The sequence below is a fragment of the Elgaria multicarinata genome, chromosome 6 (genome assembly GCF_023053635.1).
Source record: "Elgaria multicarinata webbii isolate HBS135686 ecotype San Diego chromosome 6, rElgMul1.1.pri, whole genome shotgun sequence".
Classification (NCBI taxonomy): domain Eukaryota; kingdom Metazoa; phylum Chordata; class Lepidosauria; order Squamata; family Anguidae; genus Elgaria; species Elgaria multicarinata.
The window spans coordinates 81,108,755-81,131,824 of record NC_086176.1 but is presented as its reverse complement, the minus strand read 5'-3'; the positions used below and the strand labels follow the sequence as shown (position 1 = coordinate 81,131,824).

Below are 23,070 nucleotides of genomic sequence, written 5' to 3'. Positions count from 1 at the left end.
CCCCACAGTAAATGGAAGACATTCAGTGCATCAAGCTCGATCAATTCAAACCCTACATCAAACAATTCCAGGGGATTTTCCACTAAACAGCATATGAACATTTCCCAGTCAACAGCCTCCTTGGAATATTTCTCAGCATCCTAAGAGTGGCATCTAGTGGCAGCACGCCCGTACATCTCTAACTGCCATTGTGAGGCAATCTTAGCTGCAAACAGAGGCAAGCAAATTCAGCTGGCAAAGTAGCTGTTAACGCATATCCTTTGCTATGAATATGACCTTCCTCATGAGCCACAATTCACAAAATAATGGGATCTCTGAACTTGAGGTGTGGTGCATCGCAACTGATTCTCCTGTTCCCATCAATACCACACTACCACCACCAAAGCTTGAAGAATAGTAAGATTTATTTGAGCAAGAAAATAAACAAGCATTTAAAGATATATGATGAGGAATCTGTCTGCTGTTTCAGAACAGGTCTATGAGGAAAAACATGGTTTATTTACATTGTTTTTATCTGTTTACATTGTCTTAATTTTTCTATGTTTTTTCTTTTTTAGACTATTGGTCTTGCATTGTATTTGAATTGTTGTAAACTGCCCAGAGATCTTCGGCTATTGGGCGTTATAGAAATGAGGAGGAGGAAAAAAGTAGGTGGAAGGAAAAACAGTTCAAGCAAGGGATAAAACCCATGGAGAGCCCAGGAGCTGTTGCAAGTAGGGTACTGGCAGAGAGATACCAGTATCATAGGGGGCACCAATAGATAACTCACACAGAATGGATAAGGTAGGTTAGTAGTAGTGGAGTCTTCACAATTTCTAGGGAAATCTCCACGAAAATAGAGAGAGGAAATAGTGTCTCTCTCACTACTTGGTTTCCTGATTCCTGTGGTTGGTTGAGAGGGTCTTCGTTGGTAGCAAAAGAAGCCTAGCATGGAACCCAGCAATGCTTTAGCACAGGAGTATTGAACCTCTTTCAGCCCAAGAGCCAAATTCATTTTCAGAAAAGCTCTTGGGGGCCACATTCCAGTAATGGGCTTAGCTGAAGTTGTTTTAAATGGATATTGCTGTTTTTATGCTTTTGATGGTTTAAATTTTTTGTATATTTATTTTTAATGTTCACTGTTTTTAACCTTTGTAAACCGCCCAGAGAGCTTTGGCTATGGGGTGGTATATAAATGAAATAAATGCAGGGCCAAAATACCAAAAATGCCAGCATATTCAGCTGAAAGTTCTTACTGCCAGTGACTAAACCTTAGGAGAGGCATTTCATCCTTTTAGAATGGGGGAAAACAGTGCAAAAGCAGGGAATTCCCGCCCGCCCCAAACTAGAGGCCTTCAAGAGGCAGCTGGACAAGCATCTGTCAGGGATGCTATAGGGTGGATTCCTGCATTGAGCAGGGGGTTGGACTCGATGGCCTTGTAGGCCCCTTCCAACTCTGCTATTCTATGAGTCTATGATTGGCAGTCAAGGGAAAGATGGTGGGGGAAGTGGGCGTGGCTATTTGGGGCAGCCTTGAGGGCTGGATTGGGACCCCCTTTGGCCTGGGGTTCTGCACTTTCGCTTTAGGAAATAGCCACAGGAGTGAGAAAGCTCTGAGTTTCAAGTCAACAACACATAACTAGGTTGGGCTCTTGAATATCCTGTGGAGACCACATATGTTGCCTGCCAATTCCTTTCTGGGCAAAATAAAAAGTGCTGGTTCTTACCTTTAAAGCCCTACATGGTCTAGGTCCAAAGTACCTCAGGGAGCACCTCCTTCCCTGTGTTCCAGCCAGCAACTTAAGTCCTCAGAGGGTCATCTGCTGCAACAGCCTAATGTGAGATGGGCAGTCACACGCTAGAGGACCTTTTCCTTTGTCACCCCTCAGCTGTGGAATGAGCTGCCAGAGGAAATGTGCCTGCTGAATTTGTTTTATGCTGTATGGTTTTGTTTTATCTTGTTTAAATTGTTTTTGACTAGGGTATTTTGTATATAGGCAGTATATAAATTGAATAAACCACAAGAAGAACACTTCTACTCTCATTATTATGTAGAGGCCTCTCCATAGTTCAAAGAGGACCAGTTCAGAAGCATCCATACCCAAAGTGGAAGCCCTGCCAGGCACTCGGCAGATAGCTGAGCTGCCAGTGTGGTTCAGCAGCACCACTGAAATGGAAGTTGTCTAAATGCAGCCATGGGTGCTTCACAGGGAGTGGTGCTTTACCTGAACAGACCGGGCAGCAATAGAATACAAACAGGAAGAAACCTCTGGGCCTTGAAATGTGGGTCCTGGAGTCCAGGGGTAACCCTCTCCTGCCAGCTTACAGACATTTTCTAAAAGAGGGTAGATGGAGCCTTCTCCCCAAGGAAGCTCATCTGGGGCTGATTCTGACATCTTTTCAGCACCAGGCAAAGGTATATTTATTTCCCAGGAATCTAGACATTCATTATGGTCCAACTGGTGTGGACTGCTTTTGAGGTGTTAATTTTAAGTGCTGAGAGTGTGTGTGTGTATATTTATGTATTATGGATGAACACTTTTCATAGTGTACTGTTTTTAGATTGTTTTTATAGTATTTATTTGTACTTGTATTATCATGCTGATGTTTTATATTAATTTTATATATTAATTTTGACTAATACTGTCCCCCCTCCCCTGACAGATTATGAAAAGGCCAATGAGAACAGGTGGTTCTCCAGGGTCTTCCCGAAGACATGCAAAGTAGGGGCCTGATGAATCTGGTTCCAGAAGTGTGGGGCCATCACTGAAAAGGCCCTTTCCCTTGTAGTCATCCGCCTAATAGCCCTTGGCCACAGGGAGGTGAGAAGGGCATCTGCTGATATCCTCAGAGTGAGGGCAGGATTGGTATGGGAGAAGGCAGCCTTTCAACTTGGGCCCAAAGCATTTTAAGGTTTTAAAAGTTAAAACGAGCACTTTAAATTGAGCTTGGAAATACATTGGCCACCAATGCAGCTGCAGTATTGGTGTCACATGAATAGACCACCCAGCCCTTAATGAAACATACCTTAACTGCAACTAATCATAATACAAGCCAATATCAATCACATCTAACAGGCTTGACTTTTCATTACAAAAAACCTGAAATATTTCTCATTACAAAAACAACTTACGTTATAATGATGAATCCCTTTTTATATGCATAAATCCCTTTAACATAACTTCTAACAAGTATGATCTAGGACTCTCCTGGTACATTAAAAAAGAGTAATTAAAAAGATGAGGGAATTAAAGATCTTGCTAGTACAAACCCACACTACAAACTACTTTTTAATATATATTAAACAGTAACTTATTGGAACTCTGTATGTATCTATTCAGGAGGTCCCTTTGAATTCAGTGTGTTTTATTCCCAAGCAGGTACAGGAATGCAGGGGAAAAGAATCATCTTCACTATTCTGAATATACAAATATAACTATCACACACAAAAATAGCAATTTGTAGTTGTAGCTCTACACTGCCACAACAGGAAGTATCTCTTTATGAGTTGCATCCTATTTCTCCACCACCATTCTCACTTGAGGCAATGTGTGTAACTTTCTGGGGCATGCTGGGAGTTGTAGGCCTTTTTCAGTCTAAAGATTCATAGGAATGTGCCATAAAACTCCTATTCAAATTATTAGATCTGAAGACAAAATATCTCGAATTCCTTCAGTTCCACAGACTTAACACAGTATTTCTTTTGTCAATTTTGCAATTCTTCCATTCTACCAATAGACATCAACATCTGCAAAATCTGGTTTCCAATTTTTGTCACAATGTAAACACAACAAATGCATGAAAAATTATCTCTGTCACATACATTTACTGTGGTTTTAGTATCACTACTGCTGGCTTAGTGAGTGTCTGCCAGGCTGCGTGCAGATTGGAACCACCTCCTGGCATGAAATGGAGTCGCTTTCATTCAGCAGAGGCGAAGTGGAGGGATTTCCTGTGCAGCTGCCAAAGCTGAACCTCAAATCAAGCCATTACTGGAACAGGTCATCTGTTACCTCCAGGTAAGTGCCTGAGGTGGGTTATTCTCCCTATGGAGCTGAAATATCTGAACTGTCCATGACTCCCCTCAGCTCCTATGGTGTCATCAAACAGCCAGTCATGACAGAAAGATGGCTGTGTGTCAAGTTTCTACTAAACGTACTGCAATGTCAGGCTATCCTTCAGAATGGTATTCTCAGTAGTAACAGGCAGTTTCCAATACCCATGATGCTCCTTTTGGGTTCAGAATTGGTGATGAAAAAGATAATGAAAGAAGTCATTCCCCGAAGTAGTTATTCCCCCAACTAGGCATCCAGTCTTTCATTTAGTATGAAGCAAGTGCTTCATACTAAATGAACTGATCATAAATCAATTCCACTGCCTCACTGTCTCTGTAGCAGAGGAACAGAGACGTGGGGCCAAAATCTTTGGTAGCTCCCTTTAAAATACAAATCCTCTTATGGATTAAGTGGCTTTTTAAAAACACCAAGAAGCAGGTGGTAGGAATAAACAGGTATCTATAGGGTATCTCCAAATATCTACATAGGGGACAGAGTTATTTAACATTTTCATTAACGATACCAATTGAGGAGCGATCAGTAGAGTAGCAAAGTTTGCTGATGCCACCAAGCTATTTAGAAGGGTGAAATTCCAAAATATTTTTTTCTAAATGCCGAAGTAAAAGCGCATAGAATCATGCACAATTTTAGCAGCAAGTCCACTGGAAGCATTGAGTGGCTATGCCATGCTGAATGGCTATCTCTTATGAAAGTCACAAAGCTATCACCCCTTGCAGTATTTCAAGTATAAAGAGGACTAGGATTGTTTTGTTTTCTTTTTAAAAGATTGAAGAACTGAACAAACATTTGATCAGGTAGACATAACAAGCACTTAAAGCACATCTCAAGCACACGGGAATAAAAGCGAAAAGTAGAACAGCATTCTTTTCAGAGACAATATGTGGTGGTTGAGGAACAAAGGCAAAGGGAAGTAGAGCTCACTCCAAAACACAAAACTTGAATCCACTCCTGCATGCAGACATGTTTGTATACACCTTTAAGAGGTTCTGTAGCTAAACAGTTTATGGCATGGTAACATTGTTCTAATACCATTTCAGACTACAGATGGGAGATTACATAACTGAACATTCACTCCTTGAGAAAAAATCCTACAAATAAAATGTTGATGTTAAGAAGGCTAACAAATGACATCCGGAAGTCCTTCTTCATGGTACCTACTTATCTATGTGCAGAGAGCAATCCCCCACTTAGGAGGCTGATGTGGTACAGCCCAGGAAAAGTTTAACTACAGGATGAACCTGTGACCTGTTTATCTAGAGATGACAAATGGGCAAATTCTCCAAAGTACTCCTTGGAAATTATCTGAGTTACTTGGGGTGGGGGAAGAGGAGGAAAAATTTGGGATAATTTTTTGTAAGCCAGAGCTTCCTCTCACTTTTTTTGCCCCTGCAACCTCCAAGAAAATGAAGTAAGACCACCTTAAGGATCTTCATATGGTAGTGCTCTCCCTGACTAGGGATAGTTAGTGCATTCATCTGGTATCTGAGTGTGCTCAAAGAGGAGCAGGGTTAGAAATGCTAGATTAGATGGGTCCATGGTACTATCATCATACTTTTTTCTCCGATTTGTATGTTCACTGTTATCAAACTGCTGCCACAAAAAGATGGTGGTGGTGGGGAAACAATTCCAAAACTCAAGATGTAGGAGGAAAGGATTTAATTTAGGAAATAAACTAGATTAAAAGGCCATTTTTCATTAGCTCTAACACTACTCAATAAAATTTGGGAAAATACTAGCTCAAACCTACTACCCTTACCCTAAGCATTATTTGCTTATTACAGAAGAAGTCCTGCAGGTGTTGAGTACATAATTTATAAACAATACATGATGCCAAAACCACAAAAGCCCAAATAATAGAAAAAGCACAAAGGCATTTCTTAGGAGAAAACTTTATTGATCATCTTCATAACAAAAGAGAAGTTTATGATCTGGGTCTCTCCTTTTTGCCTTTGTACAAGGCTAGCAGAGAAACATTTGCTACTTTGACAACCTTGAAACGAACTCCAGGAATGTCACCAACAGCATGACCCTTTCGACCAAAACCAGCAACCAGAACCTCATCATTCTCCTGGAATTAAACAACATTAGTATTGATTAATTTCTCAATGAACCAAAGGTTTTCAAGTGTTAAAGATCACAGTGAAGTGAATTCTGCCAAAACCGAAATTAATGTATTTTGTGTATGCCTGTTTGTCGCAGAAACCAGAACTATCTTCAGTTGTTAAACAACCTTGCAACACAGCTGAAGAACAGGAAAAGAAACATCACCAAATTCTTGAGATACCTGTCCCACTCTCTTTGAGAAAGGTTTGAATTCTACGAAACTAAATTCATAGGCTTAATATTATTATTCCCCATAAGTCTCCTTAATGCCTGAGCTCCTAGTAGTTTCACTTTTCAGGGGTCCAGTATTCCCCCTCTTCTTCAGTCAATTTTCAATTTACTTTCTCTCTCTTTGCCTGTATTCTCTCAGGTGTGTGTGTGTGTATGTGTAGTGGGGGCTTCCATTGGTTCTTGCACTTTTTAGATACAATCTTGGAGAAATGGTTCTCTAGAATTTTCTGTAACCTCCCCTGCAAACTCACAGGCTGTTTTCACTGTCATAAGGTTGAAATATATTATAACACTTTAAGACATAATCTTAACATTACAACACCATCCCAGTTTCTGCCATTTCTGTACTACACATCAGTCCTTTAGTGCTTAAAAGAAGTTACTCACCTCAATGAAGTTCAAACAACCATCATTAGGAACAAAAGCTGTTATTTTCTTGCCGTTCTTGATTAGCTGGACCCGGACACACTTTCTGATAGCAGAATTTGGCTGCTTAGCCTCTACACCACTAAAATAGAAATAATGAAGATTCATGCTTATTGGCCTTTTTTTTAAAAAAAGCAGAACAGTACATCATCATGGCTGGGATAACAAAAAACAACAACAAAACCCATTACATACAGAGGCAGAGAAGGCAGGCATATTTTGCAAAAAGTCACCAACCTAAGTAGAGTCATTTTAGGCAATGGGTTAGATCCAGCTTTTTTCCCACTGGCGGGAACATTCCCTGAGTAATGTTCTGCAGACAAGTTGGAGGGGGTTCAGAGGAGGGCAAAAAGGATGATCAGGGCGTCTGGTACGAAATTCTTTACAGGACATAACTCTTTAGAGGAAATGGGGTAGTCAAAACCAAGATCCTAAGAAGTCTTGATGGAACTCACACTTTTTCCAGGACGATTCCTTTGGCATGGGAAGCTCCCCCAAAAGGGTTGGCCTTCAAAGCGGTACCCAGATGGGCCTTCTTGTATTGCTTGTCATGCCACTTCTGATCACGTCGGTGACTGCGCAGCTTCCTGGCGGTACGAAGCCCACGACACTTGCCTAGAAAGCAGTACATTAGAGATTAACAGGAACCGCCCATTAAGATCAAAGGATTACAGATCATCATGGACCTCAACTGACCTGCTGTCTAACCCACCATTTGCACCATAACACTATTCACAATACTGTTTTTTTATCTCATCAGTTTCACTGTAAATTCACATATTATGTTCTAACAAAGAAGGGTGGTTTTTTTGGGCACAAGCATATTTAAAGCACTGATAGCAGCCAATAAAACCTGAAAATGAGCCAATGTATGTGAAAACCTTACCAAGCAAGGATGGAGTTTTCCTCTTGGGCAAGAAATAGTAGAACAGCTCATACTTCTGACTCTCCCCCAAACTCTGTATATGCATGCAATAATCCTTAGTATTTCCAGAGTTCCAAAGTGGCTTCCTTGTTCCCTAACATATTCTTGATTTAAGTATTAAAATTCCAGGAGAAAACAAATCCAAAAACCTTTGGAACCAAAATTCAGCATTTGAGCCATGAAAAGTATAAATGTTTCCTAATTTATTCTGGTCACAAGATCATTTCAACAGCAAGGTCTGGAATTTTGAGTGCATAATTCAAAGGGCAGATCCTTAGCCATCTTACAAAATGCACCAACAGTAATCTGAAAGCGAATTTCAATCATTAATCTATATTAGTATGCACTGGGCAGTAACAAATGAAATGCTTGTCAATGATTATCTACTGCCAAAAAACTGACCAGGTTTTCCCAATTAACAAGCAGCTACATTATTTGAAAATCTTTTTAGCTGCAATAAAATGGTACCAAGAAAAAAAAAGCAAAAATAAAAAGGAAGGGGGAATCGTATCATGATACATTTCAATACACACTAATCATTAACATCCTGCAGTGGCTTCTTTTTGGTTGGAAGTCATTGCTTGTGGAAATTTTGTTCTTGAAAAATCAGTCATAATAGCAGATGTCCATGCACTTTTAAATTACATCTCTCTGATTAACAGATGGATAGCAAGAGTAGATACTGAGGGCCTTTACAGTTGCAGAGGCTTAGAGAGCAATGCTATGATTCCTGGGTGAGTGTCCCAGGGACCTCAGACAGTTTAGATTCTGCCCTCCAGTTCTGGGCACCACACTTCAGGAAGGATGCAGACAAATTGGAAGGGGCTCAGGGGAGGGCCACGAGGATGATCAGGGGTCTGGAAACAAAGCCCTATGAGAGACTGAAAGAACTGGGCATGTTTAGCCTGGAGAAGAGAAGGCTGACGGGAGACATGATAGCACTCTTCCAAGTACTTAAAAGGTTGCCACACAGAGGACGGCCAGGATATCATCACAGAGTGCAGGACACAGACTAATGGGCTCAAGTTACAGGAATCCAGATTCCGGATGGACATCACTGTTAGAGCAGTACGACAATGGAACCAATTTCCTAGGGAGATCATGGGCTCTCCCACACTAGGGGCATTCAAGAGGCAGCTGCACAGCCATCTGTCAGGGATACTAGCTGTCACACCAAGGTCAGAAATTCAACCTTGATGGGGGGAAGGGGGCATTCCGGTGGGTGGGGAGGGGGGGATACCCGAGAGTCTGAGATATGATTTATTGAAGGGAGGGTCTGTGACTCTGTTGTAGAGCATCTGCTTTGCATGCAGAAGGTTCCAGGTTCGATCCATGGCATCTCCAGGTTGGGCAGCAAAAACCCCTACCTGAAATCCTGGGGAAACACTGCTAGTCAGTATTGACAATACTGGGCTAGATGGATCAATGGCCTGACTCAGTATAAGGCAGCTCCCTATGTTCCTGAGCCTCAGCAAGTGCACAATCAATAGAACTGTGCCTTTATACTCCAAGCTTGGAAAGAAAAAATACCCACCACCTATCATTCAATGGACTGAAGATCTTACTGCCCTTGCTACATTTCAGCATATCTCTTAACCATCAAAGTCTTACCGATGCTTATTTAGATATATGGACTACTGATATGAATGTATGTGTTTTAAATGGCTATGTTATTTCTTTCTTTCCTCCTCGTGTGATCTTTCTTTTTCCTATACCAACAAAGTGGCTACATAAGTCAAAATAAGTTAATATTCATTGTTCTTTTCCCCTTACTTCTGTTTCTTGATATATTTACATATAGATATATATCCATGTCCCACTTGTGGGTCCTTGGTTGACAGCTGGTTGGCCACTGTGTGATCAGAGTGCTGGACTAGATGGATCCTTGGTCTCAACCAGCATGGCTCTTTTTCTTATGTGCGTCAAAGGATGATGAGACTGATCCCTCCTCAGAGAGTCTCAGAGGATGGTAAGAAGAAAGAGGGCCTTCTTGGTTGTAGCCTCTAGACTGTGGAATGCTCTCCCTACTGAGGTGTTCCTGGGGCCAACACCATCACCTTTTCCACACCAAATTCCTGGGAGTACTTTCCTCTACTCCCATGCATTTGTTGACATATGATGGGGCATTTATGTCATTTGTTTCTAGGGCCCAGTATCTTATTATAACTGTTTAGATATTTTAAAGTTTTGTATGTTAAGGATTTCATATTACAATTTTATTGTCTTGTATTTGTGGGTTGTAATTTTTCTGAATCACTCAAGGAGCATCATCATCAAAGGCGGTATAGAAATGAATCCTTCGCTTGCATCTTGAACTACTCCAGGATCCCATTGCCCACAGTGGCCAGCCAGATGCCTTTGGAAAGCTCACGAGCAGGGCATAAAGGCATCAGTTTCCCCCCCATGCTGCTTCTCAGACACCGGCATTCAGGGCCAGATTCCCTCTGAACCTGGAGGTTACATAGAATCATGCCTGGTAGCCATTAATTGAGCTTTTAAGGACACCAAAGCTCAAGTGCCATTGCCCTATCTTGTGACAGTGAGTTCCATAAATTAACAACGTACGCAGCAGAGATGGGTAACTTCTGATCCTCCAGACGTTTTGGCCTGCATTATCCCTTCTCGTCAACTATGTTAGCTAGGGCTGATGGGAGGTGCAGTCCAAAGAAATGTGGAGGGTCGCAAGTAGCCCCTCCGCCTGGTGTCGGCCGTGCGAAGGAGGCCTGGCTCCAAGGAGGCTCTTTCGGAGGCGGCCGCGTGGCCAAATTCTCCAAGGACCCGGCAACGGCGGCCCGGGGAAGGCTGACGGCGCAGGGCCCGCTCTTTTCTGCCCTTCAGGCCGCGCAGGCCGCCCCTCCCTCTCCCTTCCTCCGTCCCTCTTCAGCCCTAACAAGGCATCCCGGAGCCGCTCACCCATCGTGCCGTCCGCGGATCCCAAGAAGGAAAGAAAGAGGCCCACAATCCACCGCGGCACTGACCCTCCGCTTCGAGGGCCTCCCAGCTACGGAGAGGGCTGGCTTTCCTGGCGCCTGCTCGGAAAAGAATCGCGCAGTTACCTCAGCCGGCTAAAGGAAGCATGGCTGACGCGGTGCATTGTGGGAAATGTAGTTCGCAGCCCGCGCTATCCCTGACGCGCCTCACAGACATCATATAAAAGGGGTGGGGGGAGAATCTCTCTACTCGATCCCAATCATAGACTCCAGAAACTTCTTAGCCAAGGACTTTGAATCCCACCGCAGTCCTTATCACGACTTCCGCTATTAATATGTCACTTTTTTATTTCCAAGGCAACGCACTGTTTTTGGAGGCTACATGCGCGCGTCTTTCACCAAAGAAATGCCGCGGCTAGAGCGCCTTCGCGTCCTTAGGCAATCATGGCCGCTTTCAATGTGAAACAGGAAATACGAGCTATGTGGGGCTCCCCTCCCCTCCTCTGCCGAGTGTTTCTAACTTGCTCGGAAGACTATCACGTTACAGGAATTCCGGCGGGCCAGGCACGAAAATAGACGCCTTTGCGTGAGGTCCTTGCTGAGGTTGCGAACTGCTGCCACTGGGGGTTGTGGGTCTTTCTCTCCGGTAGCTTCGTGCCTGGTTGGCAGCAGCGGCGGCAGGATGGGTGAGTGGAGCGAGTGGTTCTATTCCGGAGGGAGGGCGAGTTATTAATTAATTAATTCTTTCTTTCCTAATTTATGGGGTGGCGGTTGAAGAGGTTCTTAATGTCAAGTATAGCCGGGCTGCGCTCGGATGTTGTGCTGGGCTGCTCCACGTGCCTAATGGCCGTGGTGAGTTCCGTTCTCTTTCTCCCCCCGCCACACATAGTCTTGGAAAGCTTCTGCCAGAATAAATGTGTTCGTTCTTAAGGTGCCACCAGAGGCTGTCTGTTGTTTTTTTTCCTGCAATAGACTAACATGGTTATTCTCTACAAATCATGGGCAGATAAAAGGAAACACTTCTTCACGCAGTGCATAGTTAATCTGTGGAATTTACTTACACAAGATGTACTTATGGCTACTAATTTGGATGGTTTTAAAAGGGGGTTAGAAAAATCCATGGACAAGAAGGCTAGCAATGGCCACTAGTCATGGCGGCTACATGCTCCACCCAATATCAGAGGCAGTAAGCCTATGTACACCAATTGCTGGGGCACATGGGCGGAAGGGTGTTTTTGCACTCGAGTCCTGCTTCTGGGGTTCCTGAGGCCAGCTGTTTGGCTGCTGTGTTAGATGGACACTTGATCTGATCAATTTTATTTGATTTTTGTCTGCAGGATGCTATCTTATTATTTGTGTTTTATTTTACTTCAGATATTATTACTATCATCATCTCCACTTCTTATGTGCTCCAGATGGTGAAGAATAATATAAGAAAATAACTAAAGATCTCAATTTTCCCAGGCTTTTTAGTTTTTCAGTTTTTGTTTTAAATCTGGTATTGGGTTTTCTTATCTTTTTTAATTTTTGCATTTCTGCTAGCTTCTGTCTGGTAATTTTTATTTTTTGTACTGTAGCTTTAAACTTTTATATTTATTTTATTGCCATGTATGTTATAGTTTTAATTGTTGTGAACTGCCCCGAGAGCTTCATCTATTGGGCAGTATAGAAATAATAAATAGTTGATTTAAAGGGGAAAAAGTCAGCATGACAGCAAGTAGAATGCACAACCTGGACACCTACTTGGATGTTTTTAAGTGCTGGGCGAAATTGAAAACGATAATTAAATCATAGATTTGTAAATTCTCTCTATTGCTGTGCTTTTCCTGTTGATTGTTTCGTTAGTCTTTACATTGTATTTTATTGTATCATTTGTAATTTTCCATAGAAATACTTATATTGAATGGATTCATAGAATTGTAAATCATCTGCAACATCAGCCAAAAATGAATCTTGAAAAGCATTGGGACCAATAGCAATGCCAGTTGAAACAAGATCTTTTAAATAAAAACTAGGGCAAATTGTCTTCAGCTGATGCCTAAAGATAAAACGCTTCTTCTTTGTTTTGTTCTTTTAGGCAAGTGTCGTGGGCTTCGTACCGCCAGGAAGCTGCGCAGTCACCGACGTGATCAGAAGTGGCATGACAAGCAATACAAGAAGGCCCATCTGGGTACCGCTTTGAAGGCCAACCCTTTTGGGGGAGCTTCCCATGCCAAAGGAATCGTCCTGGAAAAAGTGTGAGTTCCATCAAGACTTCTTAGGATCTTGGTTTTGACTACCCCATTTCCTCTAAAGAGATATGTCATGTAAGGGAGGAAACCTATGGCCTCCAGACATTGTGTGTGTGTGTGTATGTATGTCATAGGGTAGTAGGGATTTCCTGTTCCCAAGGTTGGAGACAGTGCTCTGACCTTGGAAGGGGGGAGTCAGGGTTCTGACACTCGTTCCCCTGCCCTCTGAGTTCTGTAACTACTGTGCAGTAGAATGAACAGCGTGAATGTAGTTTAAGTGCAACTGTCGGTATGTGTGGCAGAAGAGTCTTCTTAGAATGTGCCCTGTTTCCAACACGTAGGTATGGAATGGTCACTTTGTCTTTTCATTTCAAATATTTTCTTATTTGAAGGCTTCTTAGTGAGTGAAGCCTCTCCTCCCTTTTTTTTTTCCTGATAAAGAGGGAAAAGTTGTGAATTCCTACTTTTTCTGTGCTAGCACCAAAACTTGTGGCCTACTACTGAGTTGGCTACCCTGGTTGTGGTTGATGGGAGCTGTGGCCCTCCAGGTGTTTTGGGCTACCAAGTTGCTCACCCTTGCTATAATGTATTGGATGGTGTTCCTTTATTGCACTGTGTAGAGTTAAGTATATCTAAGATCATAGATAGCATTGTGCGTAACTGCACCTGACTTTTCAATAGGGATTGCAGCTTGAGTTATGGTGGCAATTTGGAATAATTGCTGGTATAAATCCCTTTGTAATTAAAATTCTACAACTGCAAGGTTAAGCTTCTGTGCATGTTCGTGGAGTCTTAAGGCCCTTACAAATTATCTCTTTTGGGGAGAGATTTAAAAGTAGAGCTAATGTTGGGGAATGTTCACCTAAAAATCAGCATAATTTCTACAAAACCAAGACTTTAATCCCATTGATTTTTACTCCAGGTGAGTGGGTATAGCAGTGCCTGTGGGGACCTCCAACTATACCCACAGCTCTTCACTCCCTGCTACCGTCATATTTTTTATATATAAACCCTGAACATATTAGGGCAGCTTTCCTCTACCTTTCTAGCCTCTATGTGCTTCCTCTTCTTTATACCCTTTTGCCTTGCTATTTCCCTCTCGCTCCCAGCCTCTAGCTTAGATATTTCCCCTGGCCTCTTTAGCTCAGTGTTTCTTAGCCTCGCGCTTTCTCTCCCCTCTACCTTGCTGTTTTCCCCACATCCTACCAGCCCTGTGACTCACAATTTCTATCCCTACCCAACCTCTTTAGCTCCCTTTTGACATGCCAGTCCCCCACGGCAACCATTATGTGACTAGCCACATTCTCCATGGGAGCCACTTTGTGGTGGGGCCCACAGCAGCTTCTCAACTTCCCAAATTTACCCACAAGTCCAAAAAGTTTGGGGACCCCTTGGGGTATAGGGTTGCAGCCTAATGCTTATTCAGGGTCAAGACTTATATGAAATTAAGACTTCAACTCTGTGCAGACTTACTTGGGAGTAAGTGGCATTAAATTCATAGGTTTGGACTGTGAATTTATTTAAACTTGACAGGCTTGTGAATGGTGCTTTACAGTGCCTGTGTAATATTTACTAGAGGACAAAAATAAATATTGGATCATTCTTCTTGTCACTGCATCACAACAGAAAGGAGATGGACTGTGAATATGAAGATTGTATAATAGCTAACAATTACTTGAAATATAACTGTATGAATGTAGTTTAGGGCTCAATCTTATGCATGCTTAGACAGAGTAACAACATTTATGTTGTACACTTCGTGTTTCAGTGGTGTGGAAGCTAAGCAGCCAAATTCTGCCATCAGGAAGTGTGTCCGAGTCCAACTCATCAAGAATGGCAAGAAAATAACAGCCTTTGTTCCTAATGATGGTTGTTTGAATTTCATTGAGGTAAATGCATTTTGGAAATATTTAATTGATATTGGTTGATATAATGTGGATTCTAACAGTACGGGAGAATATATTAATTTAACCAAACTTCTTTATTAACTTTTTTGGTAGCGTTAAGTGCTTTTAAAATGTATCCATGTGCATTTGTTGTGATTAGACATTTCTTTTTCTTCTTCTTGTTCTTCTGTAGGAGAATGATGAAGTCCTGGTTGCTGGTTTTGGTCGGAAGGGTCATGCTGTTGGTGACATTCCAGGCGTTCGCTTCAAAGTTGTTAAAGTAGCCAATGTTTCTCTATTAGCATTGTACAAAGGCAAGAAAGAGAGACCCAGATCCTAATTCTGTGATACTGCATAGAGTTTTAATAAACATTTTCATTTTTACAAGGTGCTCCTGAGGAATCTTTCTTAGTAGTTTAATTTTCCATGAGATGAAAGGACTTTTGTAGCAAAACACTCCTTTGAGCAAAATGGTGTGTGTAGCTTTTACATTATTCTTTTGACTCTGCTCTTACAGATTGATCCAAAGCTCATTTAGTCCTAAGATCCTGTGGAGTTCAGACATTCGCTTCTACTGTGTATGCACGTGGTTGCAGCCTCAATTGCAAATAAAATAAAATAAAAATGAAAAAAACCCCACTTCATTCTGAAATTACATGAATATAAATGATTCTCTCTAAAGAAATAACTAAAATTTAAGACTTGCACTGTACCATGCCATTTTATTTTATGCAGCAATGTAACTGAAAAGGTTAGAGAAACTTTGATTTTACTTTTTTATGTTTATGTTTTAGACTTGCTAATTAAAAGGTGAGCATGTGCTATTTTAAAGAAATTAGCAGCAGTCAAGGTAAGACAAAACGAGCGATCTATTGGTAAAGCCAGTGTGGGATGAGAGCCAGTGTTGGTGTAGTGGTTAGAGTGTTGGACTGAGAGTCAGGAAATCCAGGTTCTATTCAGCCAAGGAAGCTCACTGGGTGACTTTGGGCCAGTCACAGAATCTTAGCCCAACCTACCTCTCAGGTTAAAATGTAGAGGAGTGGGAGGATTATGTATACCACCTTGGGTTCCTTGGAGGAAAAAAGGTGGGATGTAAATGTAATAAATAATAAATAAAATCCCATGTAAGTCCTGCTTAACACTAAAAAACCTGGGAGATTCCTTTGTTACGGTTGGGAGTGGTGATGTGGGGAGGCGAGAAGAACGCACACGGACCTTTCATTGTGGTACATGTGCTGGGAGGATAGGTTGCAACAGGATTCTGACTTCTATTGCTCCCTTGGCCAATCCCTCCATACTGTACCTTGATTAGAATGGATTGTGTCCTATTTCGGTCTCTGATCAAATAGTAATAGCATTATATTTACTATTTATACCCGGCTTTCCTCAAAACTTCCCCAAAGTGACTTCCAGTTAGACTATATTTCAGTATTTGGCTAAACTGCATTGCGGTTTATGTTTTCAACATGGGTGGATAGAATTGCTTCTTTAAGAGTAATAATGGGGAAGGTGCATACCTGGTGGTAGAATGCAGGCTTGGCAGGCAGAAGCTCCTGTAATCTCTGCCATTGCCAGATAGGTCTGGGAAAGACCTCTGTCTGGAACCCTGGAGAGCTGCTGCCAGTCAGTGTAAGCAATAGAGAGCTATATTGATAATCTGATTCTGTATAAGGCAGTTTACTATGTGCTTTCCTGAGCATTAAAAGCACAGTCCTATCCATTTTTAGACAGAAAAAGGTCCTACAATTCCCTTAGTTTTCCAGCCAGCATAATAGTGCACCCTAATTGCCAGTAAAAAGAGGCTTCACTAAATCTCTGTTGTGCTGCCCTTATGTTGGTAGCACTTTGTGGGATTTCTTTGTATGGTACACCCAAGAGCAGATTTGGTATTGCATATATGGGTATGCATGCATCTATTTCATCTTTAGCAGCTGTCATCTGAAGGATATTCCAATCCATTTCACAAAGTACAGCATAAACTGATTATAGTCCGGATATGTCATCAGCTATCTGAGTTTGGCGTTCTTCTCACTTCCTCTTGCCTGAGGAGGTGCCAGTCACATGTATGAATTATCCGTAGTGAAATATGATATAACCTGGTGCCATGCTGTTCCATGAATAAAAGTTTGTGTTGTATATAATCATTGAGGCATTAGGCAGCTCAGCCGGTGTCTCCAGGTCTTCATCATCCTGGTTGACACAGAGTTTGCTGAGTTGTGCAGCTGAACATGCTGTTCAAACTCCTTGCCAAATGTGTAAAAACAAGGGAGAACAGGAAGATCAGATGTTTTTGTTTGGATAGAAATACTAGTGCCTAATCAGACTATTTTCAGCATTCCATTAAGGCTGGAACTTTGCAAACGGAGAAAGCTTCCCAGGTGGTTTTCTGCGGTGGGGGTGGGGAATCTCAGAAGCAACAGATCCCAGATTAATGGGACTTCTTGCATCTCACCTTCGTGCCTATGCATTTGTGTTTTTTCTCATAGCTCGAATCTCTGAAATTACAGATGGGCAACTGAATGGTTCCACTATTCGACTAGGGAACCAGTAATGGCTGATGCCAGCTATCCTAACTCAAATGTGGAGGTCAGCAAGGCAAAATGATGGATCCTTTAGTATTGTGGTCAGCTTTCATATCTAACCTGTTGGTGAGAAAACATGCTGTGGACCTCCATGATGGGTTATGTGGAACCTCCTTGTTCAGAAGCAGAATACCACTGGAAAACAGCTTTTGGGGGAGCAGCTAAGAAGAGCTATGCTGAATCAGACCAAGTGTCCAACTAGTCCAGCATTCTGGGTCCATCTAGTCCAAACACTGCCCATCTAGCTCCCTTTGGGAAACCCACGAGCAGGACATGAGTAAAATAGCACCCTCCTGCCCATGTTCCCCAGCAACTGGTGTACATAGGCAATACTGGAGGGAGCATATAGCCATCAGGACTACTAGCCATTGATAGCCTTCTACAGGAATTTGTGTAACCCACTTTTAAAGCCATTCAAAGCTGGTGGCCATCACGTATTGTAATGAATTTCATAGTTTAACTTTGTGCTGTTACCTTCTTGCTCTGCTTTTGGGCTTCCTAGAGACACTTGATTGGCAGTTGCGGAAACGGCATGCAGGACTACATGGACCTTTGTTCTTATCCGGCAGTGTTCTTAACATTTTTTTGCCATACCTGGAAGAAACAGCACAGTGTGAAGTTATATGGTGGCATCAATACCGGGGCAGGGCAAATTTAGGACAGGTGCCTAGTCCAGGATTACAGAGGAAGAAAATAATCTGATCCCAGACTAGCAGGGGCATTTCAGAGAGGGAGGCTGTTCCTGATCTTCTCCCAAAGCTATACCTTGTTATAATTTACCCGCTGGCCTACACCAAGAGCAGCAAACTGAATTATCTATCCTCATGAAGTATTAGGGGAAAGTTCATAGCTACTTCATAGTGACTGCTTCGACTAGGGAACTTCCAGTATGTGAAAGGTAAGGCTGCCTGCCAGTGGTGTTAGCAGAAGCAGGGATGCACCTCCTACACTTTTTTGTATTAGTAGTGACTCTTACGTCATCTGCCACCCACCTCAAAATTCCCTCTGAGTGTAGGCGCAATCCTCACCTTAGCTGTGGGGGGCAAAGGAATTTCCCCAGCAACAATGCATTGTTCCCCATGGCAAGGTGAAGTATTTTGGGGTGGCTTAGTCTTGATCCATTAGCTTTACAAAAGGCCTTCTCCAGGTGGAGATAAGGAAGTTGTAGCATGGTTTGTTGATATGGATCAACAGCTGCCTGCAATTATGGACACTCCTTGAGGGCGTGACTATGGAGATGGTCATGATCAGCGCCCACACTTCAGAATTTACTCCTACACCACTTGTGCCCTTGAACCTATTATATTTGTACCTCTAGCCAAAAATCACACTACCCTTGGTGAGATGGTAGCTATGTGAACAATGCTTTAGTGAAGTACTTTTTCAAGATCACGATGTTAGTGGCAAAAATAGAGCCTAAATTTATCTACAGAATTCTTTGATGAGTTGGATGCATTGTATCTCATTTTTCTGCACATTGCTTTCAGGTGAAGAAATGCCAGGGCAGCAGTTCCTAAACTGCTTACTATAGTGCAGTCCACATGCCATTATTGGGATTTCAAGGAGGCCATTAAAAAATGGCTGGATTGATGATTGTGTCCAGAAGGATGACATTTTTGATGAGCATTCTGGAATACAGTTGACATTTTTCCAATTTTAAAAATAAAATACATTTTCTAAATATAACACATTTGGTTGCAGAAGAATCAATGTACATTTTTGGCCCAGCTACTGCTGACATTTTAGATCTCGCTTGCCTACTTTTTTTATTATTAGTATTTTATCTCCTACATGCAAGGTATTATCTTTTGACAAAGCGGGAGACTGATGTGGGAATTTTAAAAAGAGTGATGAATAAGTGCAAAATTGCCAATAGATAAGGTTGAAACTTGCAAGTCTGCATCTTTGTTCACTGAAGCATTCATGTACAGAGGAAGGGAGTTTTAATTTAGAAATATTTTCATTTTTGGATTCATAGTCCTAGAAAGTTTGGATCATCAGGTTTTGCCATTAAACAGGTTTCCAGTAGCAGGCCAGAATCTGGAACAAAGGCAGTGCCTGTAACCATGTACAGAGTTCTTTTCCCTATTGGGGTATAAAAGCCACTCAGCTGGGAAGGGTGCAGGGATAAATAAATCTCACAATCCTATTATGTATTATTGGCTCCACCTATGATCACTGGATGTGTATTCTATTATTATCACTGTCTTATAAATGTCTAGCGTTTTTTATTTCTATTTTATTCTGGAAGCCAACTGCCGGTTCTCTGTGAACCGCCCAGAGAGCTTCGGCTATTGGGTGGTATAAAAATGTAATAAATTTTTATTTATTTATTTATTTATTTATTTTATCATGTTTTGCATTCTAGATCAATTTAATTTGGAATATTCTCTCAATAAATCACACCAATAAGCACAGTGCTAGAAAAAAACTAGTCTTACCAAGGAGCCCCCCCCCCCCGCCTGTGTTTTAAGTGCTTCCAAAATGGCATTGCACAATTTCCATCTTTTTTTCTTCTTAATGGATTTTCTATGGTAAGAAAAATAGCCCCTGGGTGCATCCATGGAGGCAAATGTGTGGACAATGTACTAAATGGAAATTATTTTGAATTAATGTCTTGTGAATACTTCCTTAGTATGCAAATGGGTCAACCAGGTTTTCTTATTCCTTCCCCTTCTCTGAGGTGAGATGAAATAATTTCAGTCCCTGTTTTCAATCTCTACCTCCAGTTTTTAGGGGTTTTCCAAACTGACAGCTTTTCGCACTACCAAACAAAAAACCCCATTGAATCCAGCTGTTTTACACCACTACTTTACAGCAATAGGAAAACACAGGAGAGTTAGAAATGCAAGGCAACAATGCCCCCCTTTGAATGGGGCAGGGTAATTGCATAATAAAAGCTTTCCTTGGAAGAAGCCCCAATTGGTGCAAACAAATGTTTTATTGTGGGTTCTTCTTCTAAAAGGTATGCTTTCTGCCTGCACATGTCAGCCACTAGTACGATCCCTGCCTTTGTTTTGTCAGTCTGGGATTTCATTATATGACCTGTATTTGGATTCCCTGTCAAACAAAGAGTGGTCATGATGGATGCAGACTGGGGAAGGATTTTGAGATTATCATATACTCTCTGTATCACTCAAGGAAAAAAATAATTAAAGATGGTAAATCCCAAAGCTTAATGGCTGCAGATGCTAAACCCCCTGCTTAATCTTAAATCTAGGTTGCATTTGACTGGCCTCCTTAATCGGTCATATCTTCACATGATCACATCGGTAGGTATGCAGCGTTACCTAGCAAACAGTAAAGGCAGCAATTTTGTGCCTAAACACACACACATTCTTTTGCCTAAATTCACCAATCAAAGCAAACGTGTAAGTTGTTAAGGTGCCATAGGATTCTTTGTTGTTTTTATTCCAACAGACTAGTATGTCTTCCCATTTGGAATCTGAAAGATTTATATCAAACGTAGTTGCATAGAAATATTTATTTTGTCCAGTTTATTCTGTTTCCAAGCTTTGGATTTAGGATTTTATCAGAGAGGAGTGAAATAATAAAGTATGGTACCCGTAGATACCAGTGTACCCACCCACTTAAAAATAAAAATCTTACTTGCAGCTGAGTTTGCTTCAAAGCATGTGGACCTCAGAGATATTCTTAGGAAATGAAGATGGCAGGTGGCTTTCATCTCCAGTGCACTCATTTTGTGCTGGTGCCTAGGACAGTTTGTCAAATTGCCAAATATGTCCACAGCCCCCAAACGATTGCCTACTCCTGGTATAAAGAATAGGGAGCAGATATTTTACTAAGGGGTAAGGGACATTGAAGTCTGCCATTCAGTCTCAATCACTGGGAACTCTTGATTGTTACACCCCTTGATTGTTACACCCCTTGTGTAGTCTTTAAAAGTAGCTCCATGTTTGGAAAATTACAGTAGTCTAAACTGTAGTTTCTGCCTGTGGCAAATGATCTAGATAGCCTCTGAAGTGCAATCATGGATTTGCTGTGGGCTGTGGAGGAAGATGGCTGTCGTGAATAGAATGGATGTGTGCACTGGCCTTGGGACGCATTTTTAACGACATTTTTTGTATTCTCTGGGGTGGTATAAGTGTGTCACTCTCCTGGCCAGTTTTTTTTTCTATTCAAGAGCTTGTATCCAAAGATAAGCAAGTGGATATAAAAATATACTGGTGCCTTTCCCTGTGCGTTTTTGTGAACCGCCCAGAGAGCTTCGGCTATTGGGCGGTATAAAAATGTAATAAATAAAATAAATAAAATAGAATTTGTACAAGGCTAGTAGAAGTTTTCTGGCAGTGCAATACCACAATACACTGCAGTTGCATTATAAAACGAAGAACCTGGTGAATAAGGAAGACACAGGCTGTAGCATATAAACCAGGGGCGTAGAAACTCTTTCAGCCTAAGGGCTGAATTCCATTTTGGAGGAGCTTCCAGAGGCCCATTTCCTGTGGAGGGTGGGGCTGAGGACAAAAACGGTGGAGACAAACTGCCAGCATCTTTTAGCTTAAAGTTCTTACTAGTAGTAACTAAGCCTTAGAGGAGGCGTTTCAACCTTTTAGAATTGCACAAACGCCAGGAAACAACCAACTAATTGGTTGGGAGAAAGGTGTTAGGGCCAGGCAAATGGGTGTGTGTGTTGCCATCTGCCCCCGCTGGGCCTGAGGTTTTGCACCCGATATAAACTCTAGTGGGCCATTCAAAGTTCTTGAGAGAGAGCTCGTACAAAATGTTGTGTAGGACTTCTCTAGATTTGTAGTTACTTCCATAAGCATTAGAAGCCCACCCCCCCTTGGGAAGTGTAACCTTGGATCCAAACCAAAGTATTTATTGGTCAATAATGCAATTAGTCTGACACTTTGGGTGTCTTGGAGAAGCTGCACTGTAGTGAAGCCAATGGCTACATTGGCCGGTTGAAACACATTATAAAACAAACACTGCTTTTGTCGTGGAAGAAGCCATATTTGCAAGGTGTTTACATGAAAAGAGAGGTTGTATTTATAAAGCAGGAGCCAGGCACTGCAAATGCCTCTTCTATTATGATGCTATGCATGTTTAGTCAAAAATAAAGTCCCCCTGTGGAGCTTATTCCCTAAGTAAGTGGGTATTGGATTGTAGCCCTAATAATACACAGTCACTATAGTTCACCCAAGTCAAGGAAATTTGTTTTGTTTTGCTTTGTTCAGACACACATTTGGGGGCCAGGGAGCTGTATTTGTAAACCATCTGTCAGGGATGCTTTAAGGTGGCCTACATTGAGCAGGGGTTGGACTCGATGGCCTTATAGGCCCCTTCCAACTCTACTATTCTGTGATTCTGTATTCACAGCTCAGTCCTAAACACTTTAGAAATCTGCATTTACAGCACTATCTCTGCTGTGGCACCCTGGCTGTGGAATGAGCTCCCGAGAGAGGTTCGCCTGGCACCTACTCTTTTCGACACCAGGTGAAGACCTTTTTATTTTCCTAGTATTTTAACAGTTTATCGTCTTAGTTTTTAACTTTGTTGTTTTAAATTGTATTATCTCTGCTTTTCTGCTTGGTTTTATCGTGCTTGTGCTTTTATATTGTACTTTTATTTATTTATTTATTACACTCCCATAACCAGGGCTCTCTGGGCGGTTTACAGAAATTCAAAAATTAAGATAAAAACGAGTATACAAAATTTAAAATTCTAAAACACAGAA

At 41.7% G+C, this 23,070-nt stretch overlaps 2 protein-coding genes across 2 annotated transcripts; one reads left to right on the top strand and one right to left on the bottom strand.

The window, feature by feature from the left end:
- Nucleotides 1-5,928: 5,928 nt before the first annotated feature.
- LOC134400942 (small ribosomal subunit protein uS12) lies at nt 5,929-10,752 on the bottom strand. The gene is made up of 4 exons (XM_063129650.1): nt 10,654-10,752; nt 7,271-7,430; nt 6,777-6,897; nt 5,929-6,123 (listed from the first exon to the last, which is right to left on the bottom strand). Exons 1-4 carry the CDS (start codon nt 10,655-10,657, stop codon nt 5,977-5,979), a joined length of 432 nt encoding a protein of 143 aa, XP_062985720.1. The 5' UTR covers nt 10,658-10,752; the 3' UTR covers nt 5,929-5,976.
- Nucleotides 10,753-12,689: 1,937 nt separating this feature from the next.
- On the top strand, nt 12,690-15,174 carry LOC134400941 (small ribosomal subunit protein uS12-like). The gene is made up of 3 exons (XM_063129649.1): nt 12,690-12,907; nt 14,670-14,790; nt 14,981-15,174. Exons 1-3 carry the CDS (start codon nt 12,705-12,707, stop codon nt 15,125-15,127), a joined length of 471 nt encoding a protein of 156 aa, XP_062985719.1. The 5' UTR covers nt 12,690-12,704; the 3' UTR covers nt 15,128-15,174.
- Nucleotides 15,175-23,070: the final 7,896 nt, after the last annotated feature.

Coding starts and splice junctions, on each gene's coding strand:
- LOC134400942 (XM_063129650.1), bottom strand. Junction 6,898..7,270: donor GGAATCGTCCTGGAAAAAGT/GTGAGTTCCATC, acceptor TTTCTATTTTAG/TGGTGTAGAGGCTAAGCAGC. Junction 6,124..6,776: donor GTTGTTTGAACTTCATTGAG/GTGAGTAACTTC, acceptor GTTTAATTCCAG/GAGAATGATGAGGTTCTGGT.
- LOC134400941 (XM_063129649.1), top strand. CDS start 12,705: ATGCCTAAAGATAAAACGCTTCTTCTTTGTTTTGTTCTTTTAGGCAAG. Junction 12,908..14,669: donor GGAATCGTCCTGGAAAAAGT/GTGAGTTCCATC, acceptor TTCGTGTTTCAG/TGGTGTGGAAGCTAAGCAGC. Junction 14,791..14,980: donor GTTGTTTGAATTTCATTGAG/GTAAATGCATTT, acceptor GTTCTTCTGTAG/GAGAATGATGAAGTCCTGGT.